General features: G+C 34.7%; 2 protein-coding genes and 1 pseudogene across 2 annotated transcripts; all 3 read right to left on the bottom strand.

The window, feature by feature from the left end:
• Window positions 1–14,278: 14,278 nt before the first annotated feature.
• LOC120139231 (aspartyl protease family protein 1-like) lies at window positions 14,279–15,657 on the bottom strand. The gene is made up of 4 exons (XM_039154536.1): window positions 15,371–15,657; window positions 15,147–15,282; window positions 14,620–14,855; window positions 14,279–14,507 (listed from the first exon to the last, which is right to left on the bottom strand). The coding sequence occupies exons 1-4, from the start codon at window positions 15,655–15,657 to the stop codon at window positions 14,279–14,281; spliced, it is 888 nt and encodes a 295-aa protein (XP_039010467.1).
• A 514-nt stretch (window positions 15,658–16,171) lies between these two features.
• On the bottom strand, window positions 16,172–17,541 carry LOC120139300. Its single transcript, XM_039154575.1, has 3 exons — window positions 16,891–17,541; window positions 16,489–16,540; window positions 16,172–16,391 (listed from the first exon to the last, which is right to left on the bottom strand). Exons 1-3 carry the CDS (start codon window positions 17,055–17,057, stop codon window positions 16,212–16,214), a joined length of 399 nt encoding a protein of 132 aa, XP_039010506.1. The 5' UTR covers window positions 17,058–17,541; the 3' UTR covers window positions 16,172–16,211.
• Window positions 17,542–18,038: 497 nt separating this feature from the next.
• On the bottom strand, window positions 18,039–20,571 carry LOC120139301 (annotated as a pseudogene).
• Window positions 20,572–22,944: the final 2,373 nt, after the last annotated feature.

Below are 22,944 nucleotides of genomic sequence, written 5' to 3'. Positions count from 1 at the left end.
CCTCAGACTGGTCCCATGGGTAACTTTCGGTGAGTCACCAAACTATAGTGGTGACTCACTCAATAGCTGCGACGTGTGCAGTTTAGTAGTGCGTCCTTTGGCGAGGCGTGGCAGCAGGTGGCAGCGTTGGACCTTCTGGAGTCTTCGACGGAAGCTTGGCGTGGCAGCGGCACTGGAGAAGTTGAACAGTTGGCTGGGACGGCTAGAATCTTTAGGAAATCCTAGAAGGGTTAGGGTTTCTAGGGCTTGGTTGGTTGTTGTAAAATTGGGACTCGATTTACTATTAGGCCTTTGTAGATGGGCTTGTAATATAATTTTTTATTTAATAATGATAATAATATTTATAATAATAATAATAATAATTTTAAAAATAAAATGAAAAAGTTAGTGTCTACAGCTGCCCCTCTTTGCTCATTCTTGTGTTAGCAAGAATAGAACAAAGACGAAAAAGACAATAATTTTTTCATTTGGCTTCTTTTGAGTAGGATTGAAATGTTGAAAACATTCTACCTAGAGGTCTTATGAATGGATCGGATGACTTATCATCTTGCTCGAAAGGCTTACAGATGACCCGAAGGATTTAAGATTAATAAACCTTTGGAAATCAGTTTCTTAAAATCTCATTTGAAAACATCCTGCACTGGAGGTCTTATAGATGACCCGGAGGTCTTAAATATCAGAAAGCTCCCGAAGGCTTTTTTTTTTAAACATCATGCACTGTAGGTCTTATCATCTTGCACTATAGGTCTTACAGATGACCCGAAGGCTTTAAATATCAAATAGCTCCCGAATGCTTTTTGAAAACATCCTGCACTATAGGTCTTATGGATGGCCCTGAGGTCTTATCATCCTGAACTGTAGGTCTTACAGATGACCCGGAGGCTTTAAATATCAAAAAGCTCCTGAAGGCTTTTTGAAAACATCCTGCACTGTAGGTCTTATGGATGGCCCTGAGGTCTTATCATCTTGCACTGTAGGTCTTATAGATGACCCAGAGGCTTTAAATATCAAAAAGCTCCCGAAGGCTTTTTGAAAACAACCTGTATTATAGGTCTTATGGATGTCCCTAAGGTCTTATCACTTGCACTGTAGGCCTTACAGATGACCCGGAGGCTTTAAATATCAAAAATCTCCTGAAGGCTTTTTGAAAACATCCTGCACTGTAGGTCTTATGGATGGCCCTGAGGTCTTATCATCTTGCACTGTAGGTCTTACAGATGACCCGAAGGCTTTAAATATCAAAACGCTCCGGAAGGCTTTTTTTAAAAAACATCATGCACTATAGGTCTTATGGATGGCTCTGAGGTCTTATCATCTTGCACTATAGGTCTTATAGATGACCCGAAGGCTTTTTGAAAACATCATGCACTGTAGGTCTTATGGATGGCCTTGAGGTCTTATCATTTTGCACTGTAGGTCTTATAGATGACCCGAAGGCTTTAAATATCAAAAAGCTCCTGAAGGCTTTTTGAAAACTTCCTGCACTGTAGGTCTTATGGATGGCCCTGAGGTCTTATCATCTTGCATTGTAGGTCTTACAGATGACCCGGAGGCTTTAAATATCAAAATTCTTCTGAAGGCTTTTTGAAAACATCCTACACTGTAGGTCTTATGGATGGCCCTAAGGTCTTATCATCTTGCACTGTAGGTCTTACAGATGACCCGGAGGCTTTAAATATCAAAAAGATCCTGAAGGCTTTTTGAAAACATCCTACACTGTAGGTCTTATGGATGGCCCTGAGGTCTTATCATCTTGCACTGTAGGTCTTACAGATGACCTGAAGGCTTTAAATATCAAAAAAGCTCCTGAAGGCTTTTTGAAAACGTACTGCACTCTAGGTCTTATGGATAGCCCTACTGTAGGTCTTACAGATGACCCGGAGGCTTTAAATATCAAAAAGGTCCCGAAGGCTTTTTGAAAACATCCTGCAATGTAGGTCTTACAGATGTGGGAAACAGTTTACTAAGTAAGAAACTTTGGAAATCGTTTTCTTACTATTCAACAATTTCATTTTCGAAAAGATTAAATGAGAAACTCTGGAAATCGTTTTCTTATTTTTCAAAATAACTTGTTGCTTGGGTAACATGCCCCATTTCAAAATAATGCTTCTTCTGTAGATTGCGACAATATATTCTTCATATTTTTACGTGATTCCTGCATTTGAGGTTTTGAATTCTATCTTCTTCTTGTAAGGTATTTTGCATCATGAATCTTCTTTTTCATATGAAGATCTGTAAAAACCTTATGTTTGAATGCAATTAAATGTAGCAATGTAATGAATTTTCTATTATGCAAATAATGTTCTTATGAATGCCTGAATGTTGAGCCCTGCATTTGACTTCAAAGTGGCGAACTCGGTCTTCCTTCACTTAATAAAAATGTCATTCCAAGCTGGCATTCTGTTTTTTAGGAGAGCAATCTTTGTGTCTTCTTTGATTCATTTTCACTAAAGTCTCAGAAGAAAATGTTTCATTTATGGAACTCTTGCCGTAATCAGAATTATGACCTTGATGCCCTATTTTGTCTTGGATAAAACCAGCTTTCTTCACCTAGACTTGTGTAGAAATCCAATAAAACGTTCATCTTTGAATAAAGAATCTATCACCTTTGAAGAATGTAGATATAGATATGCTAAACTCAGCAGAGATTAATTAGGAGAGCAACGTATGTTCTAATTTGACTCTTGAAACACATCACAAGGAGGATTTATCCTAATTCCTTTCATGTCTCCACATCTAATAAGATCTCGAACAAAGCCATTCAAACCATATTATGTCGAGATGTTTAACATCCTATTGTTCAATCTTAGTTGGTTCCACTAGTTTCCTGTTGTTAAAATTCCAGCTCCCTTTTGTGGAAAGAAATCTTCATCATATATCACTTCAAACCTTGGGGTTGAAGAAGTTAAACTTCATCTTGGATCCATAAATGGAAACACCATATGATCACAACATTGGTTCAGCACCATAATCATTGGTTCATAAAACATTTGGCATCATATTCATCATTTCTTGTGGCTTCTGTACAGATGTTCGTAAAACATTTGACAACACATTCATCCTTTCATGTGGTTTCTGTACAGATGTTCGTAAAACATTTGACAACACATTCATCATTTCCTATGGCTTCTGCCTAGATTTCTTGTCAGTGAAGCTTTTTGCATAGTGTTTGGAGTTTTTGTAGGACGTCACTTAAGAAAAAAACTCAGTGAGACCATAAGTGGGATGCTTTGACTTGCCAGCATCGAATCACCAGAATAATGCAACTGTATAATGAACAAAGTAGTTATGTATAATCAGATCGACTGTCACTGTTTTACCATTTTCATTCTTCTTATCTTTCTATCTCTTTGGAAATATTTTCTCAATTCAATGATTTTTCCATAAGATGATATGGGCCCTCAGCATGCCCCAACAATTGTTGATACGAACATTCAAAATGCATCAACATTCCTGATTCTGATTGAAATGGGCTTTCAGCATGCCCAACATTTGCTGATACAGACGTTCAAAAACACATCAACATTCTTATTTCTGATTGAAATGAGCTTTCAGCATACCCCAATATTTACTGATACAAACGTTCAAAGTGCATCAACATTCCTATTTCTGATTGAAATAGGCTTTCAGCATGCCCCAACATTTGATGATACAAATGTTCAAAATGCGTCAACATTCCTATTTTTGATTGAAATGAGCTTTCACCATGCCCCAACATTTGTTGATAAAAACGTTCAAAACACATCAACATTCCTGATTCTGATTGAAATGGGCTTTCAGCATGCCCCAACATTTGCTGATATAAACATTCGAAATGCGTCAAGATTCTTATTTCTGATTGAAATGGGCTTTCAGCATGCCCCAGCATTTACTTCTTATTGATGTGAGCTTTCAAAATGCCCCAACATTTTTTCATACTAATGTGAGCCTTCAAAATGCCCCACATGGATCTATCTGAAGTGACTTTTAAAATGCCCCAACATTTTGTTTTTGATTTAAATGGGCATTCGAGATGTCCCACATGGATCTGTCTGAATTAGGCATTCAAAAGGCCCCAACATTCTAAACTGTAAGGCTTACTCTCAATGTTTTTTCGATTTGAATCTCATAATCCTCACGAGGTCCAATTTTGCTAATGCCCCACTGAGGGTACTCGTAGCTCTATTCGTGAACAAATCTGTTAATCTTGAATACTCTCATTCTGATGTCACTAAACAACAATGTTGTCAAGTAATTTGAGGAATTCTCTTCATGTTGTCACAAACTTAAGAAGTGATTAATCATTCTGACGGAAATGTATGAGATATTTGTCTCTTCTGAATGAGTGCCTATTTTTTGGATCTGGAGGGATCTAGTCGGATAGAGTGGTATAAATCGCTTGGTAATCCATTCCAGTTAGACACAATGACTTATCATCTTTCTCTCTTAAGACACATGTTCCACATGGGTATCAATGTCCTGTCTCTTTTCTCTGTGATCGGTAGTGCAGAGGTTTCCCTCTACCAGCTCGACATACCTTTGAAAGCAGATGTGCAAGAACTAAATGATGATCAGTTGGAGCAATTGAAGAGTAGATTTGGCAGATTCGACCTTGTTGTCAGTGGCATTCCGTGTAACAACCTTACCGGAAGAAATAAACATCATCGGGATGAACTTGAAGATTTTTATTGGTGTGTTTTCTTGCAATGGTTGCTACAGCGGCTGCCTTTTTTGTTTCTCCAAGATACACACTGTCATATCCCACTCTTCCCGAACCATTGAAATGTTTAGTTGATGATAAAACTGGTTATCTCTATTTTTGGAATCCTATAACCAATGTTACCCAATATGAAAGGTCTATAAGTGTAGAATCTGTTCCAATATCTTATTCTGTGCTTATAAGTTCTCAAGTTCAAGTTCAGCAATCTTCTGAAGGACATAATGGACATAATCCTGATAAAGAAAATGATCGGCATGGAAGAGGCAGCAATGATGTACCAAAACTTGAGCCAGTATCACAGTATAACCAGAGTGCATGTGATGGACTTGTTTATTCCTATAATACATCTAATGGGACTTATAGCTCTATGATTGGAGGATCTTTTAGGGGCCATGGATTGGTGGCTGAGGAAAGTAATTTGTCTAGTGATGCTTATCACCATCAGTATGAGATAAGTGTCCCTTTTAAATAGGATAATATTTCTTGATAAGTTGTTAATAATGTCACAGGAGATCATTACAAGTTTAATTCTCTAGACTTTCTGGCTTCTTGGACCACTTGCTTTCAAGAATGCTTCATCATTCTGGCATTGCTTATTCTTTTTCTACAATAGAGGTAGAATATGCAACAATTTTCTTCAAGGACCTTCCTCATTTGAGACTGTCCTGTTTGAAAATGTTTTTCTTCCTTTCTTTATCGAAGAATGAAAGAATTTTGTAAAGTATTACCCATTAAAGGTTCACAATAGAATCAAATCATAAGCATGAGTTCAAAGAATATCAAATACATTAATAACTCTTTAATGTTTGAGAAGTATAGTTCTTTGACAAGTATCAAGATTCGGTTTGGTTTCAGGATGGCTTTCCTATTTTCTATGGTTACATCTATTTAAGATGTCACTTCACTCTCTGTTTGTGAACTTTGCCATACATCTCACTTTAAGGACTTGGTATTTTAACCGGATGCGCAACTTGTATAACCAATTACTAGAATACTTCTATTTAAATTCTCTGAAATTTTCCATTTGTGTCAGCTTTGTAAACTCTAGTAGAAGAAGTGTGAAAATATCAATCTAAAAAGTGAAGTTTCTGATTTCTCGTGTGAGGTTAACTATAACAGGGTTTCCTTAACCTCCTTTGTCCATCCTTATATAGTAACCTTTTTTTTGCCATTTTGGCTAGCTGAATTCAGCTTTATTGTATATAATAATATAACCACCTTTATCACGCTAGTTGAAACTTATCCATAAAGCTGGGGTGATTAACCAATTGCTCTAGAGGGACAGTTTTATTGCATATAATAGTATAACAGGCTAGCTAAATATTATCCATAAAGTCAGGCGATTAACCAATTGCTTTAGGGGGACAACTCAAGCATAACAGGTTAGTTGAATATTATCCATAAAGCCGGGGCGATTAACCAATTTCTTTAGGGGGATAATTCAAGCTTTATTGTATATATAATATAATATGAGTATAAGTATAAGGCACCAGCTTGTTAAAGAGAACCTGTTATAGTTTAGGTGTTTTGGTGAAAATCAGAAAAAAAATCTCTTCGTTAGAGTTCAATTCCCAAGCAACTGACTTAAACTAGATTTACCTATTTGTAAAAAATATGTTCATCGAACCTCATCAATAGAAAAATACTCTAGTCAATTTTGTAATGTAATACACCAACGATGCCCCATGTTGTACGCTTTTATATAAATATCAAGCCTTTTTGTAATTCATTTCAATAGGAGAAGGCTATCTCATATTTGTAATAGGATAGTGTTTGGGTATATTTAATCTGAGGTAAGGTCAAGGGTCCTTGTTTTTCTGGTTTTCAATCGTGATATTTTGTCAAAGATTATAACTCTAATCATTTAAAGAGTTTTTTAATCCAGTTGATATTCAAAGAACTACAAGATTGCAAAATTGATTCAATGCTCATAACCTTACAAGCAACACAGATTTATTTATTGCACAAAAGGTGGAGAAAGGAACAAAAAACATGTGCAAACAAGATGCTAAAAATAGAAATGTACTACAATGGTATATAATAACTTCCACTTGTTTTGTTTAGCTTGCTCAATCATTCATTGAATGTTGGGTGTGTACGTGGCCCAGGATTTTCATCCTTATTTGCCCCCCATTTCTTGATCATTTATTTTGTGTCAACTCCTTTGGATAAACTTTCAGATAAATCTATTCTTCCTCCTGAGTAGTCTCCATCATCATCTTTTTCTTCCCCGACTGGAAATTGGGCTCGATTTTAGTTCCAGAACAACTTTCTTTGGTGATGACAGTTTTGTCTTGGTTTTGAATGCTCATTACAACTATGGTTGGTGTAGTATTTTTCAAACTCATTAAATTGCCCCCTGCCTCACTTGTTTTCAGAAAATCTTATATATGTATCTGAGGTGTCTTCTGGGTTACATCTGCCCCATTTTTTCTTAGACCTATGGGCCAATCACGAATTACCTTTCCTTTCATTTCTTCATTTCTCATCTCTTTCTTAATTTTTAGCACCAGAGAAGTATCGAGAGTTAAATCTGCCATACATACTTCACCTTCTTTAGTTTTGCCTTTTTTCTTTTCAATATCTTCTACTATATGATCTTCATTTGCCTTAACCTTATTAACTTCATTTTGGTGGTTGAATCCCAATTGTCTGACCAAAATGGACTGATTGTTAACATCTACTTCTATGATTCCATGAACCAAAAGATCTTGAACCCATCGTTTGAAGTTACCGCAATTCTCGATGGAGTGTCCTCGGATTCCAACATGATATTCACAAAAGACTTTCTCCTTATACCATCTCGAGTAAGGAGGCAATAAAGGCTTAGCCTGACATGGGGCAATAAGTTGGGTTTTGAGTATCTCAGGATATAACTTGATGCACGAAATTGAAGGAAACTTGGGTAGAATTTCCCTTTACATCACTGTCTCCTTACAATTGTTTACTTTGCTTTCTTGAAGACCTGATGACTGATGACCAAAATGTTTGCTTTGAATGTTTGATTCTTAACCAACATCATGAGACAGATAGTAATTAGAACATTTATCTTTCTCGACCAGTTCTGAGTTTTTGAGGAGCTTAGGTTTCCCATCTTCAAAACATATCAACCCTTATGTTATAAGATCTTGGACTTTTAATTTCAGAATTATACAATTTTCCGCAGAGTGACTGAAATCTCCATAATGATAATTGCATAAATCTTTGACATCTTGCCAATCTGGATGCCAAGAATAAGCTCTAGGAAGAATGGGTGTTACAAGACCACTTTCAAAGGAAAAGTTAACAAGTCTGAATATGAGATTGGAATTGGAATGATAGGTATCACTTTCTTTTTGCTTTTCTTAGCTTCCTTCAATGGCTTTTGAACCACTTCTATGCTTCGCTTCAACTTGATATCTGTCGCCTTTTCTAAGAGCCTTATTGGATTTCCACATTTCTTGACAAGTTCTTGGTCATTTGTTTCCATTGCATTGACTATACCACTAACATTCATAATTTCATTCAAATCTGTTACAACAAGATCCTCTAAGGGTTTCTCTCCATGGATCACAATATTCACCATATCCATTAATTTTGTCATTTGCTCTTTTGAATCATCTTGGAATTTTTTCGCTTGATCCATCATCTCTTGTTGAATCTTTATGAGTTGTTCTTGGAGTTTTTTTATTCTACCAACCCTTGCTAAAATCTCATTCATGGTTCTTATCTTTCTCTAGAAAGACCAAGTTAGATCCAATTTGATTTCAGAAATTCTGTCATGGAATCCTCCACAAATTATTCCCATATTTTCATGATTAAATGCATGTAATATAGTTTAAAACTAACAAAATTGCAAGTGCATGATGTAATATTGAAACTATAAATATAACTATGCAAAGATGCAAATGTAAATGCAATTATGTAAAAATATGGATGTAAAACGAAAATGTAAAGATGCAAATACAAAGATGCAAAGATGCAAAATGAAAATGCAAAAAATGTGAAAATGCAAAAATAAGAATGCAAATTGTGCAATGCAAAAGCAAACATAAAAGTACGAATGCAAAATGAAAATACAAAGATGCAAAATGCAAATGCATGTATGAAAAAAGTGTTACTCAAGAGTGATCATCTTAAAACAGCCTTCATTGAACACAAAAGTTTCGGTACATCAAATAAAACTTTACATATAGGGATAGCTTTTACTCCTAACTTCTCTAAAGCCAAGTTATTTTCCATTCATGCTCAAAAGTTAAGTTATCAATATGCTTCAATTCTTTGTAAAGTCAGCTAAGTCTATCAGCTTATGAGTCATATTGCTTATCTGGACAGCAGCTTCTTCCACGACATTGTCTTTTTCCTTCATCTTCTGTGTTAACTCTCGGATTTGTAGACAATGTTGTTTATTCTCCCTTGTGAGGGAATCTTCATGGTTACGGAGTTCTTGGACAAGATCTTCATGTATGTTGTAGCTCTTTTTCAGTTTGGTGACCCCTGTTATCCACTCTTCTGGGGTGTTTCCTATGCCAGCATTTTGAAAGGCTTGACTGATCTTTTGGAAATCCTCACACATGATGCTCATCTTTGTACTTAATTTCTTGTTTTCATCATTCCAAAAACGTGTTTAAGCTTCATAAAAACTTCATTCCTTCTGAATGCTTCTATTGATACTCTTACCATAAAATGCTTTTGGTATCAATATAACGGGATCTTTGTGGAATACTTTTGGCATTAATCTGACAGGATATTTGTGTGCATAGTTCTCCTTGATCCTCAGAGTTCCCTCATGATGCCATTCCTTGGTTGCGTCATATTTTGCCTGATCATAAAACTTTTTGTCCATTTATGAAAACTTTTCAATTTGATGAACACTCTTTCGAATTAACACCTTCTGGTTATGTCATGATCATGCAATGCAAAAGAAATCAATATAAACAAGTTAGAGCAAAATAAATGTAAAAATAAATAAATAAATAAAATAGTTAGTACCAATTAATGAAAAGAAAAGATTCTATCTATCATGGTATCCTAACCTCATGCTTTATAGTTCCATGCTTTGTTGGGAAAAAATAACATAACCGCATGATTACTAGTTCGCAGGCATTTAATTAGAAGAGAAAAAAATTAAATTAAATAAATGAAAAGCTAGAGCTTATTTCTTCTTTGTGTATACCTACGAACAGGGTTTTAGCATTGTCTTAGATCGTGTGAATTTCTAGGATTTATTATATGCAGGGATTCAGTTCTAGGAGTAAAGGTACTCGAATTGTCCTTGTTGGTGCCCCTTGGGCAGCCAAACCCTCAATCCTAATCTATTATAGACTTAAGCAGATCGAGTTAAATTTGAGGGGACACATTTCTCTATGCCTGACACGGAGAATAAATTCTCACGAAGACATAGAGTATATAAACCCTGAAAGCTACTAGCTAGGTCTAACACAGAGAATAAATTCTCACAAAAACATCGCTTTCACTCCCACTTAAAAGGGAAAAGAGCTCGAGTATAGAGCTTATGTTATGCAATGCAAGTGTTGTGTATGAGGAGAAATTTTTACACAAAAATTTATATCTAAAAAGTAATTAAATACAAAAAAATATACAAGGGTATAAAATAAATTGAAAGAAATCAAAAGAATTATAAATAAAATTGAATTCTTAATTAATTATATAAACAATATATAATCAACTTAGGTTTGACCAGGGTCGCCAAACTGCCGTAACCGGTTTTTGTCCGGGTACGAATTTTCCTTGGCGGAAAAAGTAATGTGAATGAATAAATGTTTTTTAAGGAAATGTTATGGAGTCGCCATTGACCTTTTTGGATAAGGTAGGTCGAACACCTAAAAATCATATTTTAAAAGAATTTTTATGAAAACATCAGTTAAAAGATAAATTAATTTGCGTGTAACAAAATTTCATTCTTTTTAGTAATAAAAAGGGATTCGTGGTCGGTTACGTTTGGGGAAGGATTAACACCCCCACAACGCCCAAAATTGGTACCTGTTGATTATAAATTGTCTCAAATAATAGAATTTAAGAATTCGAATATAAATTTAATTTATGATCATCTTATTCCAGATTCAATCGAATAATTCTAAGAAAAAATATATTAAAATATATTTTTATGGTTTTATAGGATATTTATTTATTTAAAAATATCAGAAAATGATATCTAGTTGCTTTAAGACAACCCCTTTTAATATTAAAAAATAAATAAATATTAAATAAAACATTTTCCTAAAAATTATTTAAAAATAATAAAATTATATATATATATATATATATAATTTATAAAAGTATGATATTTATTTATTTATTTAAAAATATCAGAAAACGACATCTAGTTACTTTAAGACATCCCCTTTCTTAATAAAAATAAATAAATACTAATAAAATATGATTATTTTTCCTAAATTTATATTCTATATATTTATGACTAAAATAAAAAATAATATTAAATTATTAAATTAAATACATTGAACATAAAAAGGTAATAATAAAAATAAATTACAATTGAATAATGACCAAAATAAAAGGCTCTCGCCTTTTATATTTTAATTTCTTTTATTTTGGTCATTATTCAATTGCAAAATATATAAAATTCATGGTCAAAAATGAAAATTATAAAAAACAGTGATTAAAATGTAAAATATAAAACTTAAAGGCTCTAACCCTAAATATTATAAAATATATATATATATAAGTGTAATTTAACCATAATTAATTAAATAATATTATAATATAAATGATTAAAATTATAAGGGACTAAATAGGGTATTTACCCTAAATATTTAAACACCTATGGGCAATGACTGAATTATAAATGAAACAAAATACAAAGTACAAATTAAAAATGCCCATAAATTCAATTTGGTGACTAAAATATAAATGTACAAAATATGGAGGATTTCAGAAAGGGTTTTCCCATGCGGGAAATCACAAAAGCACCCTTCCACCAAAACGACGTCGTCGGGGAGGGGTATTTAAACCCTTTTAGCCGATCATTTTAAGCTGGTTTTCCTCATTTCCTAATTTCTTTCTCTCTCTAAGAGAGAGTCTCTCTCGCCTCTCTCTAGGTTTCCCACGCCGGAGATTACAAATCTACACCAAATCCTAGATCTCTTCAACCCAAAATCGAATCCGATTTTTATTTCTCCTAAAAAACCCCAAAATTAGTAGATCTAGAAAAAACGGACGGTTTTACCTCGATTTTCACACGGATTACGGCGACGTTTGGGCTTTCTAAGGGTAAGTTGCTTCTCTTCCTTCGTTTGTTGTATATATGGTTGTTTGTTGTTGGGTTTTTGGTACCTTGCTTTCCTCGTTCGTATATGTTATGTATTGCTTTTGTTGGTGGTCTCTTGGTGGTTGTTCGTTCTGTTGTGTTTTTTTTTTCTTTTTCAGGTTTGGTGATGACTTTATAACCATCTCGGTTGCTTGCCTCGGACCGGCCCCATGGCTAACTTTTGGTGAGTCACCAAACTATAGTGGTGACTCACTCAATAGCTGGGACGTGTGCGGTTTAGTGGTGCTTTCTTCGGCGAGGCGTGGCAACAGGTGGCAGCGTTGGACCTTCTAGAGTCTTCGACGGAAGCTTGGCGTGGCAGGTGCGCTGGAGAAGATGAACAGTTGGCTGGGGCGGCTGGAATCTTTAGGAAACCCTAAAAGGGTTAGGGTTTCTAGGGCCTGGTGGGTTATTGTAAAATTGGGCCTCGATTTACTATTGGGCCTTTATAGATGGGCTTGTAATATAAATTTTTATTTAATAATAATAATAATATTTATAATAATAATAATAATAATAATAATAATTTTAAAAATAAAATGAAAAAATTAGTGTTTACAAGCATAGCATCATCCATCAGCTCAGATACATGCCACAACAAAATGGAGTTGCAGAAAGAAAGAACCACATAATTCTTGACATGGCAAGAAGCATGATAAAAGGTAAACATCTATCGAGAAATTTCTGGGCAGAAGCAGCTCGATGTGCAGTTTACCTATTGAACCGATGTCCAACAAAAAGTGTGAAGTAAATGACGCCAAACGAAGCATGGAGTGGACAGAAACCAAGAGTTGGACACCTCAAGATTTTTGGATGCATCGTATATGCCTACGTTCCTGAACATACTAGAAAGAAGCTTGATGACATAGGAGAAAAATGTATTTTCATTGGCTATGATGAAAGAAGCAAAGCTTACAGATTATATAATCATCTTACCAAGAAGGTAATAATTTTAAGAGATGTCGAGTTCGATGAAGCAGACTATTGGAGATGGAGCAAAGAGGAAAAGAAAATCGAAGGACTATTTTTTAATAAAGATAAAGATGACGATCTTATCAATCAAGATGAACAAGCTGATGATCAATGTCCTCAACAAAATGTACCATCGTCGTCAAGTAGCAGCAGCGATACTAGCAACATAATAGAAGATTCTGAAGCACCTCCCACTGAAGTTTGAAGATCTACAAGAGAGAGAAGAATACCAGAAAGGTACAACGATTATGAATTAAATAATGTTTTACTATTCAGTCTCTTTGCAAAGAGTGATCTCATAACAAATGAAGAATTGATTGGAGATAATAAGCGGAGAAAAGCTCGGAATGAAAAATCAAGTTTGAGGGGATTGTTAAAATCAAACTTGTGTTTTAGTTGGCAACACACTTGGCAAAAGGTGGCAAAAGTTAGAAAATTCTTGATTAATGAAGCATGATCTTGAATTACTTAAGAGTTAAGCATGGAAAATAAACATGTGACAATTGATGATGGAAGGGAATTTCATTAAGACAAGGAACTCCATGTGGCAATACAAGAAGAATTTGGAAATTCCTAGATCTTTCATTAAGTTGGTTAATTACCCTTATAAATATATGTCTTTAGCATTAATATAAATGTATGCAAAGTGAAAGAGAAGGAATATGAAGATAGCTTAGAAAAGGCAGAATGAAAAATAGCTTAGCAAAGCTATTAGAGAAAGAGGGTGAAGCTTAGCAAAGCTTAGAATAGCGAGGTTGTGTTTGTAAACTAACCGCAACTAGTGTTGTTGCGTTGTTATATTGGGGTAACGTCTTGTAACGTATTTTACCTCATATTAATAATATTTCGAGTTATATAAATTACTGAGAGTCCACCTACACTTCCAACTGTGTGTATGAAACAAATTCAAAGTCTAAACACTAAAATAAAAATCTATAAATACGTTAAAATAATAATTAGGGTTTGATATTTGTTTGTAGCAAAATAATAATAATTAATTTTTAATTTAATATTTTTAATTATTTATTAGAAAATTAATAGATTGGTAATTTGTCATCCTTTTTATTATTAATTAGTAAATTGTTGAATGAAATAATCTTTTAAGATAACTACTAAAAAGTTATAAAAAAATAACAAATTGCTCACAAACTTATCGAGTCGAGTTAGACTTTGTTCGACTCAACTCATTAAGGTTTCGAGTCGAGTAAACCCGAGTCGATCTTTTATCGAATTTTAACCAAGTCTAGTTTGAGCTGCTCACGAGTTGCTCAACTCATTAAGCACCCCTAGATACACCATTCTAAATTAACAGTTGATCAGCAAAATAAGAAAATTGTCATTTACTGTGATGGGTTGAGATTAAATGGGGTCTCTTGCTGGTCAGGACTACCTTTGTCACCAAAACTGATCCTTCCAATTCCGTCACTTCCGAAACACATGGAGAAGGAATTAGCTGTTAAACCTTCCTGTGATAAAATGCTAGGAACTGCTATCTTCTCCATGCCAAGCCCAAATAAACCATTGGGAGCTGCAACATCGAGGAATGAACCGCTCTGTACCTGCCCACAGCTGCACAATTCATATTGCATTTTCATCTGAACCTAGACGAGAGTCGGGAAACAAATATCGGCCTACACAAAAGGTATACTTAGTAGTTAAGCTGAATATTAAGAGAGCTTACCCAAACGTGACGTATGCCTCAACCAACTGTGGATGATCATCTCCGGTCATCAGGTGAAGAACATCCTCCAGTAGAACGCCAGATGTAGAAGTTTGAGCTGACATGTAAGACACTATGTATGGACAACTACTGAATGTTCCGAGACATTGGTTACGGTGTGCACACATGCTACTGTTGCAGGTGACTCTTTTGCTAGTGGATGATCCTTTCGGTTCATATATGCTAAGCTCGAAATCCTGCCACCCCAAAAACAAATGCGTAGTTTAATATGAATTCAAGGACAAGAACTCACTACACTAGCTGGATAAACTATAACCCCACTCATGCTCTTCCCAATAACCCAATGTAGCTAAATTAGAGCATATGAATTCTAGATTGAACAAAAAAGCATCCGAGTGCAGAATTTTGCTATAGAGCTGCTGCATTTGTGGAGACAATTGAAGTACATTCTCTGAGTTACAATTAGACACGTCAAGAAACACATGCAAATTCACAATATGAAGGATAACAAAAAGAAGAAAACATACAGAAGCATAAGTAGTTCCTTCAGTTGGAGCGCATTGGGTACAATCGCATGGCACCCAGAAAAGATCACTCCCTGTATCAAGTGCCACCATGAACTTCACACCAGGAGTCCCTAATTTCACTGTGGTATAATGTAAACTGTACCAAAAAAACAACAACTTTATAACAATGTCCTAAATCTAAACTTCAAAGAAAATACTAAAAAAGGTGCATAAAGATGGTTTACAATCCCAATGAGCTGATTCGGAAGGTGGAGTAGGCATCAGAAAAAGAAAGGGTTGCATTGTTATCAGAGAGTTTGCGGCCGCGGAGGAGGCGGTCCCGGTGAGCTAAAACGGCGTAGTACTCAAAAGAGCCCTTTGCAGGCCAATGAGAGAGTTTGCCAGTGGAGTTGGACCAGTTCTTGACGGGTTCAGAGAAAAGGTGGTGCATCTTGAAAGTGAAGATGCGGCCATAGCTGAGGTTGAAGCTGAAGACCAAGAGGAAAAATAGTCTCTTTATGGAAGAAAACATTTTCCTCTAACGATTGTTTCGGGAGAATCCAAGTCGATCATCCATAAAGAATTGCTTTTGGAAGAAACAAAAAAAGGATAAAAACTGAAGGGGAGAGAAAAAGATTGGATTTTGGATCTTGATTGATCTAGTATTTGGGATCTGTTGAGAGGGTACGAAGAAATGTTGCTTGCAGTTCTTCAGTCTTCTTGTTTGTTGTTACAGTGGAGGCGAAATGTGGACTGGGGTGGGGCCTACTTTCCTTCTACTATACCTGTGTGTGTGTGTGTGTGTGTGACAGTTAAGGAAGTTAAATTCAAGTGTAGAAATGAAACAAAATTTAGAAAAACGTAAGATGATGAAAAATTTTTATGTGCAAGAGACAATGAAGTCCATTTCAGCTCATAATATTTACAACAACAAAAAACAAAGACTAAAGACCCACCACCATATTATAGATTTTTGCATAGTGGTATACTAAAGAGGCTTAAAGCTACAAAAAAAAAAATATCCCAGAAAAGGGTAGTTCGTTCCATCCAGTGCAAGAGATACCCATGAAAAAGGGTGGTGCAATATCAAGCAGGAGAGGCGGAGTGGATGCCAAATTTGTCTGAAAGATTGGTTCTGGTGAAGGGCGAGAGAAGCTCCATTTGATGAACGAAGTGGACGTCGTGAACCAACGGATTGCCTGTTCTTCCCGGCGGTGACCCTGCGTAACAGCTCGGCCAACACCCCGCGCATGCTCCATCGTTTTTCTGATTTCATATGTTGGTATTAGAAGAATGAAATCCTTTTGATTTATGTATCTCTAAACACAAAGACATGTTATGATTTGAGGAATGAAATACTAACCTTGTCATCAATCATGTTCAGAACTCCACTTCTCACATCGGTATTCTGTAGGCTGTTCATCACATAGGACACCAAATTAGTTAGTCCAGATAATTAATGGTGTAAACTATTACAATTAAAATACTGACATGATTTCTTTTTTAACTGTTTGGACTAATTAGAAACGTGATAGAAGTAGGCGAATCAAATTATAACCGATTAAAAGATTAAATACCAAATTTGAGCATTATAGAGGGACCAACATAAAAACTTTTACCCCGTTTTAGGATGAACAAAGGAAAAGGAGAAAGGAAAAAAAATAGAGGAACCCGGCAAGAAGGAACTAGCATCTTCAAATTAGGAAGGTGAAAAAAAGAAGGAAAGAGTGAGAAAAACATGGGAATGAGAGTGAAGCGACGCTACCTGTGCTTGGTACATTTGAGGGGCTTGAGAAACTCGGGAATGGGAGGTCCAACGCGGCGAGGTTTAGGGCAAAGGGGCTGCTGCTGCTCATAGCTTCCAAACCCCAACTTAGTCGTGTCTGAATCTGAATCCACAAGCTTGCATTTAACTGGTAAATGCTGCTTCATGATTCTCTCTCTCTCCTTCCAGGTCACAGGAAAAGATACACAGTGACTTTTGTCTTCTTTTTGTGATTTTATTTATATTAATTGGTATAGGGAATGGAAAATAAATGGAGGAAGAAAACGTGGTTTGATTTAAAGACGAGAGAGTGAAGAAGGCATTTGTTAGAGTAGTTGGCATTTTGATCTCCTGGTTTTCCTCCCTCGGTTTCTAATTTATGCCTACAAATAATTTCGTCCATGTTTCCTCACCCCTGGAACTTTTCTTCCCTCCCATTTCAGGATTGTTTCACATATTTCATACCCTCTTTGCTTTTTATAGAATTATTATCCCAAACAAACCCCTGTGGAACCCATCCATACTCACCTTTTCTGCATAAAGAGATTGGATTACCACCTTGCTTCCGATCTTACAATTTATTCCTTTGTTCCGACAAGAATATCTCACTGTTTTGTAAAATCTTACAAAGTAATCGAACCCACATGATCCCTGTACCTTGAAAAATAAACAAATCAAGAAAACTATATCAACATTTGACTAAGTTGTATTCTTCAAATGGACATCAAATGTTTGATTGACATGGAGAACGTCCTTGAAAACACAAGTCAAATTACACAATGTAAAATTAAAAAGTTTTACATTGATTTAAAATTATTAACATAAATGAAAATAGACAATTGATGTTAACACTAATAGATGAGAAAAATATTCATTGAAGAAAAAACAAGATAATTTCAGTCATCATTTTTACTCATCCAAAATCTTAAATTAATGTAAAACTAAAATTCTTTTACATTGTATAATTGAATTTTAACCCCTCTTTTTATATAATAATAATAATAATAATAATAATAATACTTTATATTGTGGGATGGGGGTTGTGGAGCACTAATAATAATAATAATAGTAATAAGCTTATGCATTACTAGCTCCTAAAAAATACTTGATTAGAAAAGACCATCGTGGTACACTAGACAAATGTTGAAATAATTAATTGAACCGTCAATGTCTTAAATCATAAGTTATATGTATCCCAATCGAATCTAGGTTGTGAGAAAAGCTCATAATTAATCGGTCCATCTATAATGCTGTCTATATTTTGCATGCCTTCCAACAGGGCTGGTTGAAAACTATCATTCTCAGAAGGCAACAGTTCGTAAATTACTAGCAATCCCAGAGTAAATATGGCTTGCATCTTTGTGGAGTCTCCTTTCACTGAAAAGAACAGAAGCATCGAGAGGAACAAGTCGAGGCAAAAACCGCATGATACACAATACCGTATCCATAAGCCTTCCATCATTCCCAGCAGGAAATCCACGGACTCCATACACAAACAGAAAGTTGTACTTATCAACCACATACCTATATCCAAAATAGACTGCACCCACTGGTACTACGATCAGAGCAAAGCATGAATATATTAAGGTCGGGGAAAATATTGTCAAATTAAATGCATAATACTGCACAAAGTCGAATGTCTGCTTGGGTATAGGCAACGTCTGGCTTCTGATAGGATAGACTGAAAGATCCTGTCCCTGAATGTCAATTCCACCCATCGTAGGAGAGTCGAATAAACTCTCTGGAAACAGTGGTCTACGCAAATTATTCAGGTTCTGATATTCTAACGGCTACTCCTCACTATTATCTGGGACCAACTGGAGCATGTCATTCTTTCGAAACTTCTGAAGCTTCTTCTTTATCCAAGGAACTGGAGCCAGCAGATCATATGATATTCCCAAGAATGTACTTGTGATTAGAAATGCAAGAGAAGAAAGGCAATACCTTGAAAGGAATGATGCACTCATGTATTGTTCAATTCTCTTGCAGTCCTCTCCATCCAAATAGCATCGACCCATCAGAAGGATTGCACTCTCCAATGATGACTCAACAAGAGCCTTAAGTAGGATCAAATTGACAAGGAAGAAGCAAACCATCTTTAATAATGCTGCTCTCTGCTCACCGGATACCGTGAGATGCCGTTCAAACTTGGAAAGATGGGAAAGAACTGAAGGGCCAATTATATACATGCTAACAAATATAATTACATTAGGCAAAAACTGAAAGATTAGAGATGCCATCCAGCTTGAACTTTGCACCCAAGCCAACCATGACTGTGCATGATCAATTGCTTCTGCGGTAATAATCCAAGCAGCACTCTGCACAGCAGTGATTACTGCAAGCGGCGAACTGAGAAACAAAAGCATCAACAACAAACACATGTTCAAAAACACTCTTCGCAGTTTCAGTGACAATTTTGTTGATCCCAAATGGTTCCAGTAAATATCAGCGGCCAATGGGGCTCTTTCAACTTTCCATTGGTTCCTCTGCAACTTTAGTTCCATGACAGAAAAAAAACTCCCCAAACCGCCTCTTTTTCTCATTCTGAAAATCTTGAACTGCCTTATTTGCAGTATATATATCCTTAAACATCACAAAAGCAACCCCAGCACCCTGCGCATGTCCTTCCGTATAAGCCGCTTATTTGGTCTCCAACTTGGCTCTAAATTCTTGCAGCTTTCTTAATTTTTCTTCATCTGTAAACCCAAAGTTACTCATAATCTGATCGAAAACACGTTGGATTGTCCTCCACAACCAACGGATCCAGCCCAAAAAAACTTCATCTCCATTCACATCATCTTCACTTTCTTCTGGCAGAAGAGGTGAATCAATTTTCGTTATCAACCCAGTAATTTCATCCCTGACCTTAACTACTTCAGTGGCTAAATCATCCAATGCACATAAATCCATAGGCATAATTACCCTGTATCTTTCCCTGGATATCTATACTGAAAATACTCGAGCAAAATACCTTTGTCAACCACTATATTCTTTGGTAAACCCTGAGCCATGATCGTAATAATCTCATTTGAATTGGAATTGGGATCACTTAAATTTCCATTCCCATCCCTAAAACTAATAATTCTTAATCTTTCTTCAATGACAAATTCCATAATGGAAAATAATAACAACAAGAAGGACGAAAATGAAATGTACCCAAAGTAACACCGAACCCTTACTAATATGACTTACAGTGGTTTTGGAGAACTCAACCCCTAATAAAGCAGCGCCGCCGAAAAATTTACAGGGAGTGATACGAAAACAGCCAAAACGGCAACAGATAAGAGAACGGAGAAGCTGCCACCTTCGATTAAGAGGTATTGGGAGGCATCAGCTCCGCAGTGGCGAGCAATCTCACGGCCGGTAGCGTGCCAGACGCCAAGGAGCTTAGAGAATAGAGCGGAGGGTCCGGGGATACGGCGATGATCGCTGCGGAGCTTGAGGAAGAGGAAGATGAGGACGCAACAAAGGAGGCCGACTGTTGAAATGTTGAGGAGATACGGGATGTTGCCATAACACGCTCCGTCGATGGGGAAGTCTTCGTCAGATGAAGGGGATGGCGGAGGAGGAAGCGTGTCGTTCATCGGAGATTCGTCGATGGAAGAAAAATTAGGGATTTGGTTATGGGAATTTGGGACTTCGATTGGATGAAGGTAGACTTTTGAGGTTTTGTTGCTTCGATTCCTCTAAATAGTTATGGGTGTGGAATTTGGTTATTAGGGCAATTATAACTAAAATATATTTGTACTCTCTAATTCAACAGTTGTAATGGGACATAACATATTATAACTAGGGTAAACTACATAAATAACCATATAATTATGAGTCAAGTATATAAATAATCATCATTTTTAAATTTGTGACAATAATATTATTGTACTATTTAAATGAGTTCAAAAATAACCACACGCCGTTAACATTTAATAGAGTTGTTTACGTGTTAGCTAAAAAATTGATATAATTAAAGTGTGATTCATTGTGAAGTTACGTGGCAGTTGAAATAAATCTAAGTGACTAATTAAGAATATGACAACACTTAAATCATTAAAATAAATCTAATAATTTATTTACAATTGATTTAAGTATTGTCATATTTATAATTGATCTATTATTTTACATTTTAATAAGTTATGAATAAATAGGATCATTCATTTAGAATTGATAATATCTTGAAGTCACCTCAGTTTAATTAAAAAAAAGGTAAAAAGATATCAGACGTCCTTATATTTTAGAAAAAAAATCAATGTGACACTCGTATTATTTTTTTTCTTAATATGACCCTCCAACTCATAAAACAAACCCAATGTAGCCTTTTGACCAATATTTTCTGTCGTTTGACCGTTATGATGCTGACGTAGTAGTTCATGGTGTTGACATGACATGTATGAGTATTGAGCATGAATGATTGCATGTTGTTTGTTATCTCATGTTTGTTGAAAATGTGTTATGATGGACATGTTTTAAACTTAAATATTTTTTTTATCAATTTCTAGTTCATCGTAATGTTTTTCTGGGTCAAATTGTCTTTTTATGTTTTTAAATGATTCTTTTAAAATACTTTGACATTAATTTGTTCTTTTATTGAAAACCATTTTCAAAACAAGTGATATCCTTAATTCATTGAATTAAATGATGCATATATAAGAAAATTTTAAATATTTTTCTTAACTTGCATATGCCTTCTTTGACATCCTCCATACCTAAAATTGATATTATATTTTTTTCAAATATCATTTGGTATCAATTTTTGTTTACATAATTATATTCGATGAGTTTTATCTTTAAAAGTTTTCTTGGGATATCTAAGTAATGGAGAGTCATAAAAGATGATTTGAATAGATTTGCATAAATGCAAATCTAAATTATGCAAAATGTGATTTATGAAATATATCTTTTCTATTGCATGATTATATAGTAATTAGTTCGAATACTCATCAATAGATTTTAAATTTTTGGATCTTGATATTTTGATGAAATTCATTTTTTAATTTTTGCATATTTGCATATATATATATATATGCTTTTTCATCTTTAATATGAAAATGCAAATTATTAAATGTTCATGTGTATTCTTTCATTAACAATTGGTATACATATTAAATACATGACATTATGTAGTGCTTTATGCATATGATATTCAATATGTCATTTTTAATTATTTCATAAAATATAACAAGTCTTGGATTTATTGAATTTCATGTGTTACTTACATACTTTCTCTTCTTATTGAAATTCAATATTCTTCATAAGTGCATAAGTGTTTTTGTGCCAAAACGTTTCATGGAATCCTTTTATTAAGGGGGGGCTTTGTTTTTAAATGATTTATATGCCTGAATCTTTTATTTTTATTTTTATTTTTACTTATTCTCCATTGTTGAATTACCATTGTTGAATTATTTTTTATATAACAAAAAGGGGAAGAAGTAAGTGAAAAATTAAATTTCTCAAAGAAAAAGGGGGAGCTTAATATTTGTTTTTATTAAATTCTCTTTTCAAAATATATTTTTCTAAAGGTAGCTTTTGTCAAAAGCAATTTTTCAAAGAATTTTTGTTATATCAAAAAGGGGGAGATTGTTGAACTTATATTTTGATATAACACATATTTGTAAAATTGATTTTGGACTCAATCAAATTTTTCAAAAATAATTCAAAGTCCAAAATAACTTGAAAAATATGTGTTCTTAATTTCTTTATATATATATGAAATATTTTGAGTTAATTAAAATATGTTTAAAGTGTTTAAAATGTGTTTAAAGCTTTTTACATATAAAAAATACTATTCAATCACTATTTGACATTGTTCATGACACTTTTAATACACTCGTACTGTTCATTGTTTGGAAACTTTGTAAGAGTTTTGAGACTTTTATTAAGAGTTTTAAACTTTACAAAAGTTCCGAAACTTTGCACCCATAAACTGTTTTAACGACTCAATTTTCTTTAACGAACATATTTTTAAGTAAGAGTTTCGAAACTTTCATCAATGTTTCAAAACTTTCAAGAACAGTGTGTTAAAATTTTCGATACTTTCTCAAAAGTTTCGAAACTGCATGT

This window comes from Hibiscus syriacus, unplaced genomic scaffold (assembly GCF_006381635.1).
Source record: "Hibiscus syriacus cultivar Baekdansim isolate YM2019G1 unplaced genomic scaffold, ASM638163v2 tig00110733_pilon, whole genome shotgun sequence".
Classification (NCBI taxonomy): Eukaryota; Viridiplantae; Streptophyta; class Magnoliopsida; order Malvales; family Malvaceae; genus Hibiscus; species Hibiscus syriacus.
Note: the sequence above shows the minus strand (reverse complement) of the source record. Positions and strands in the feature narration are given on the sequence as shown.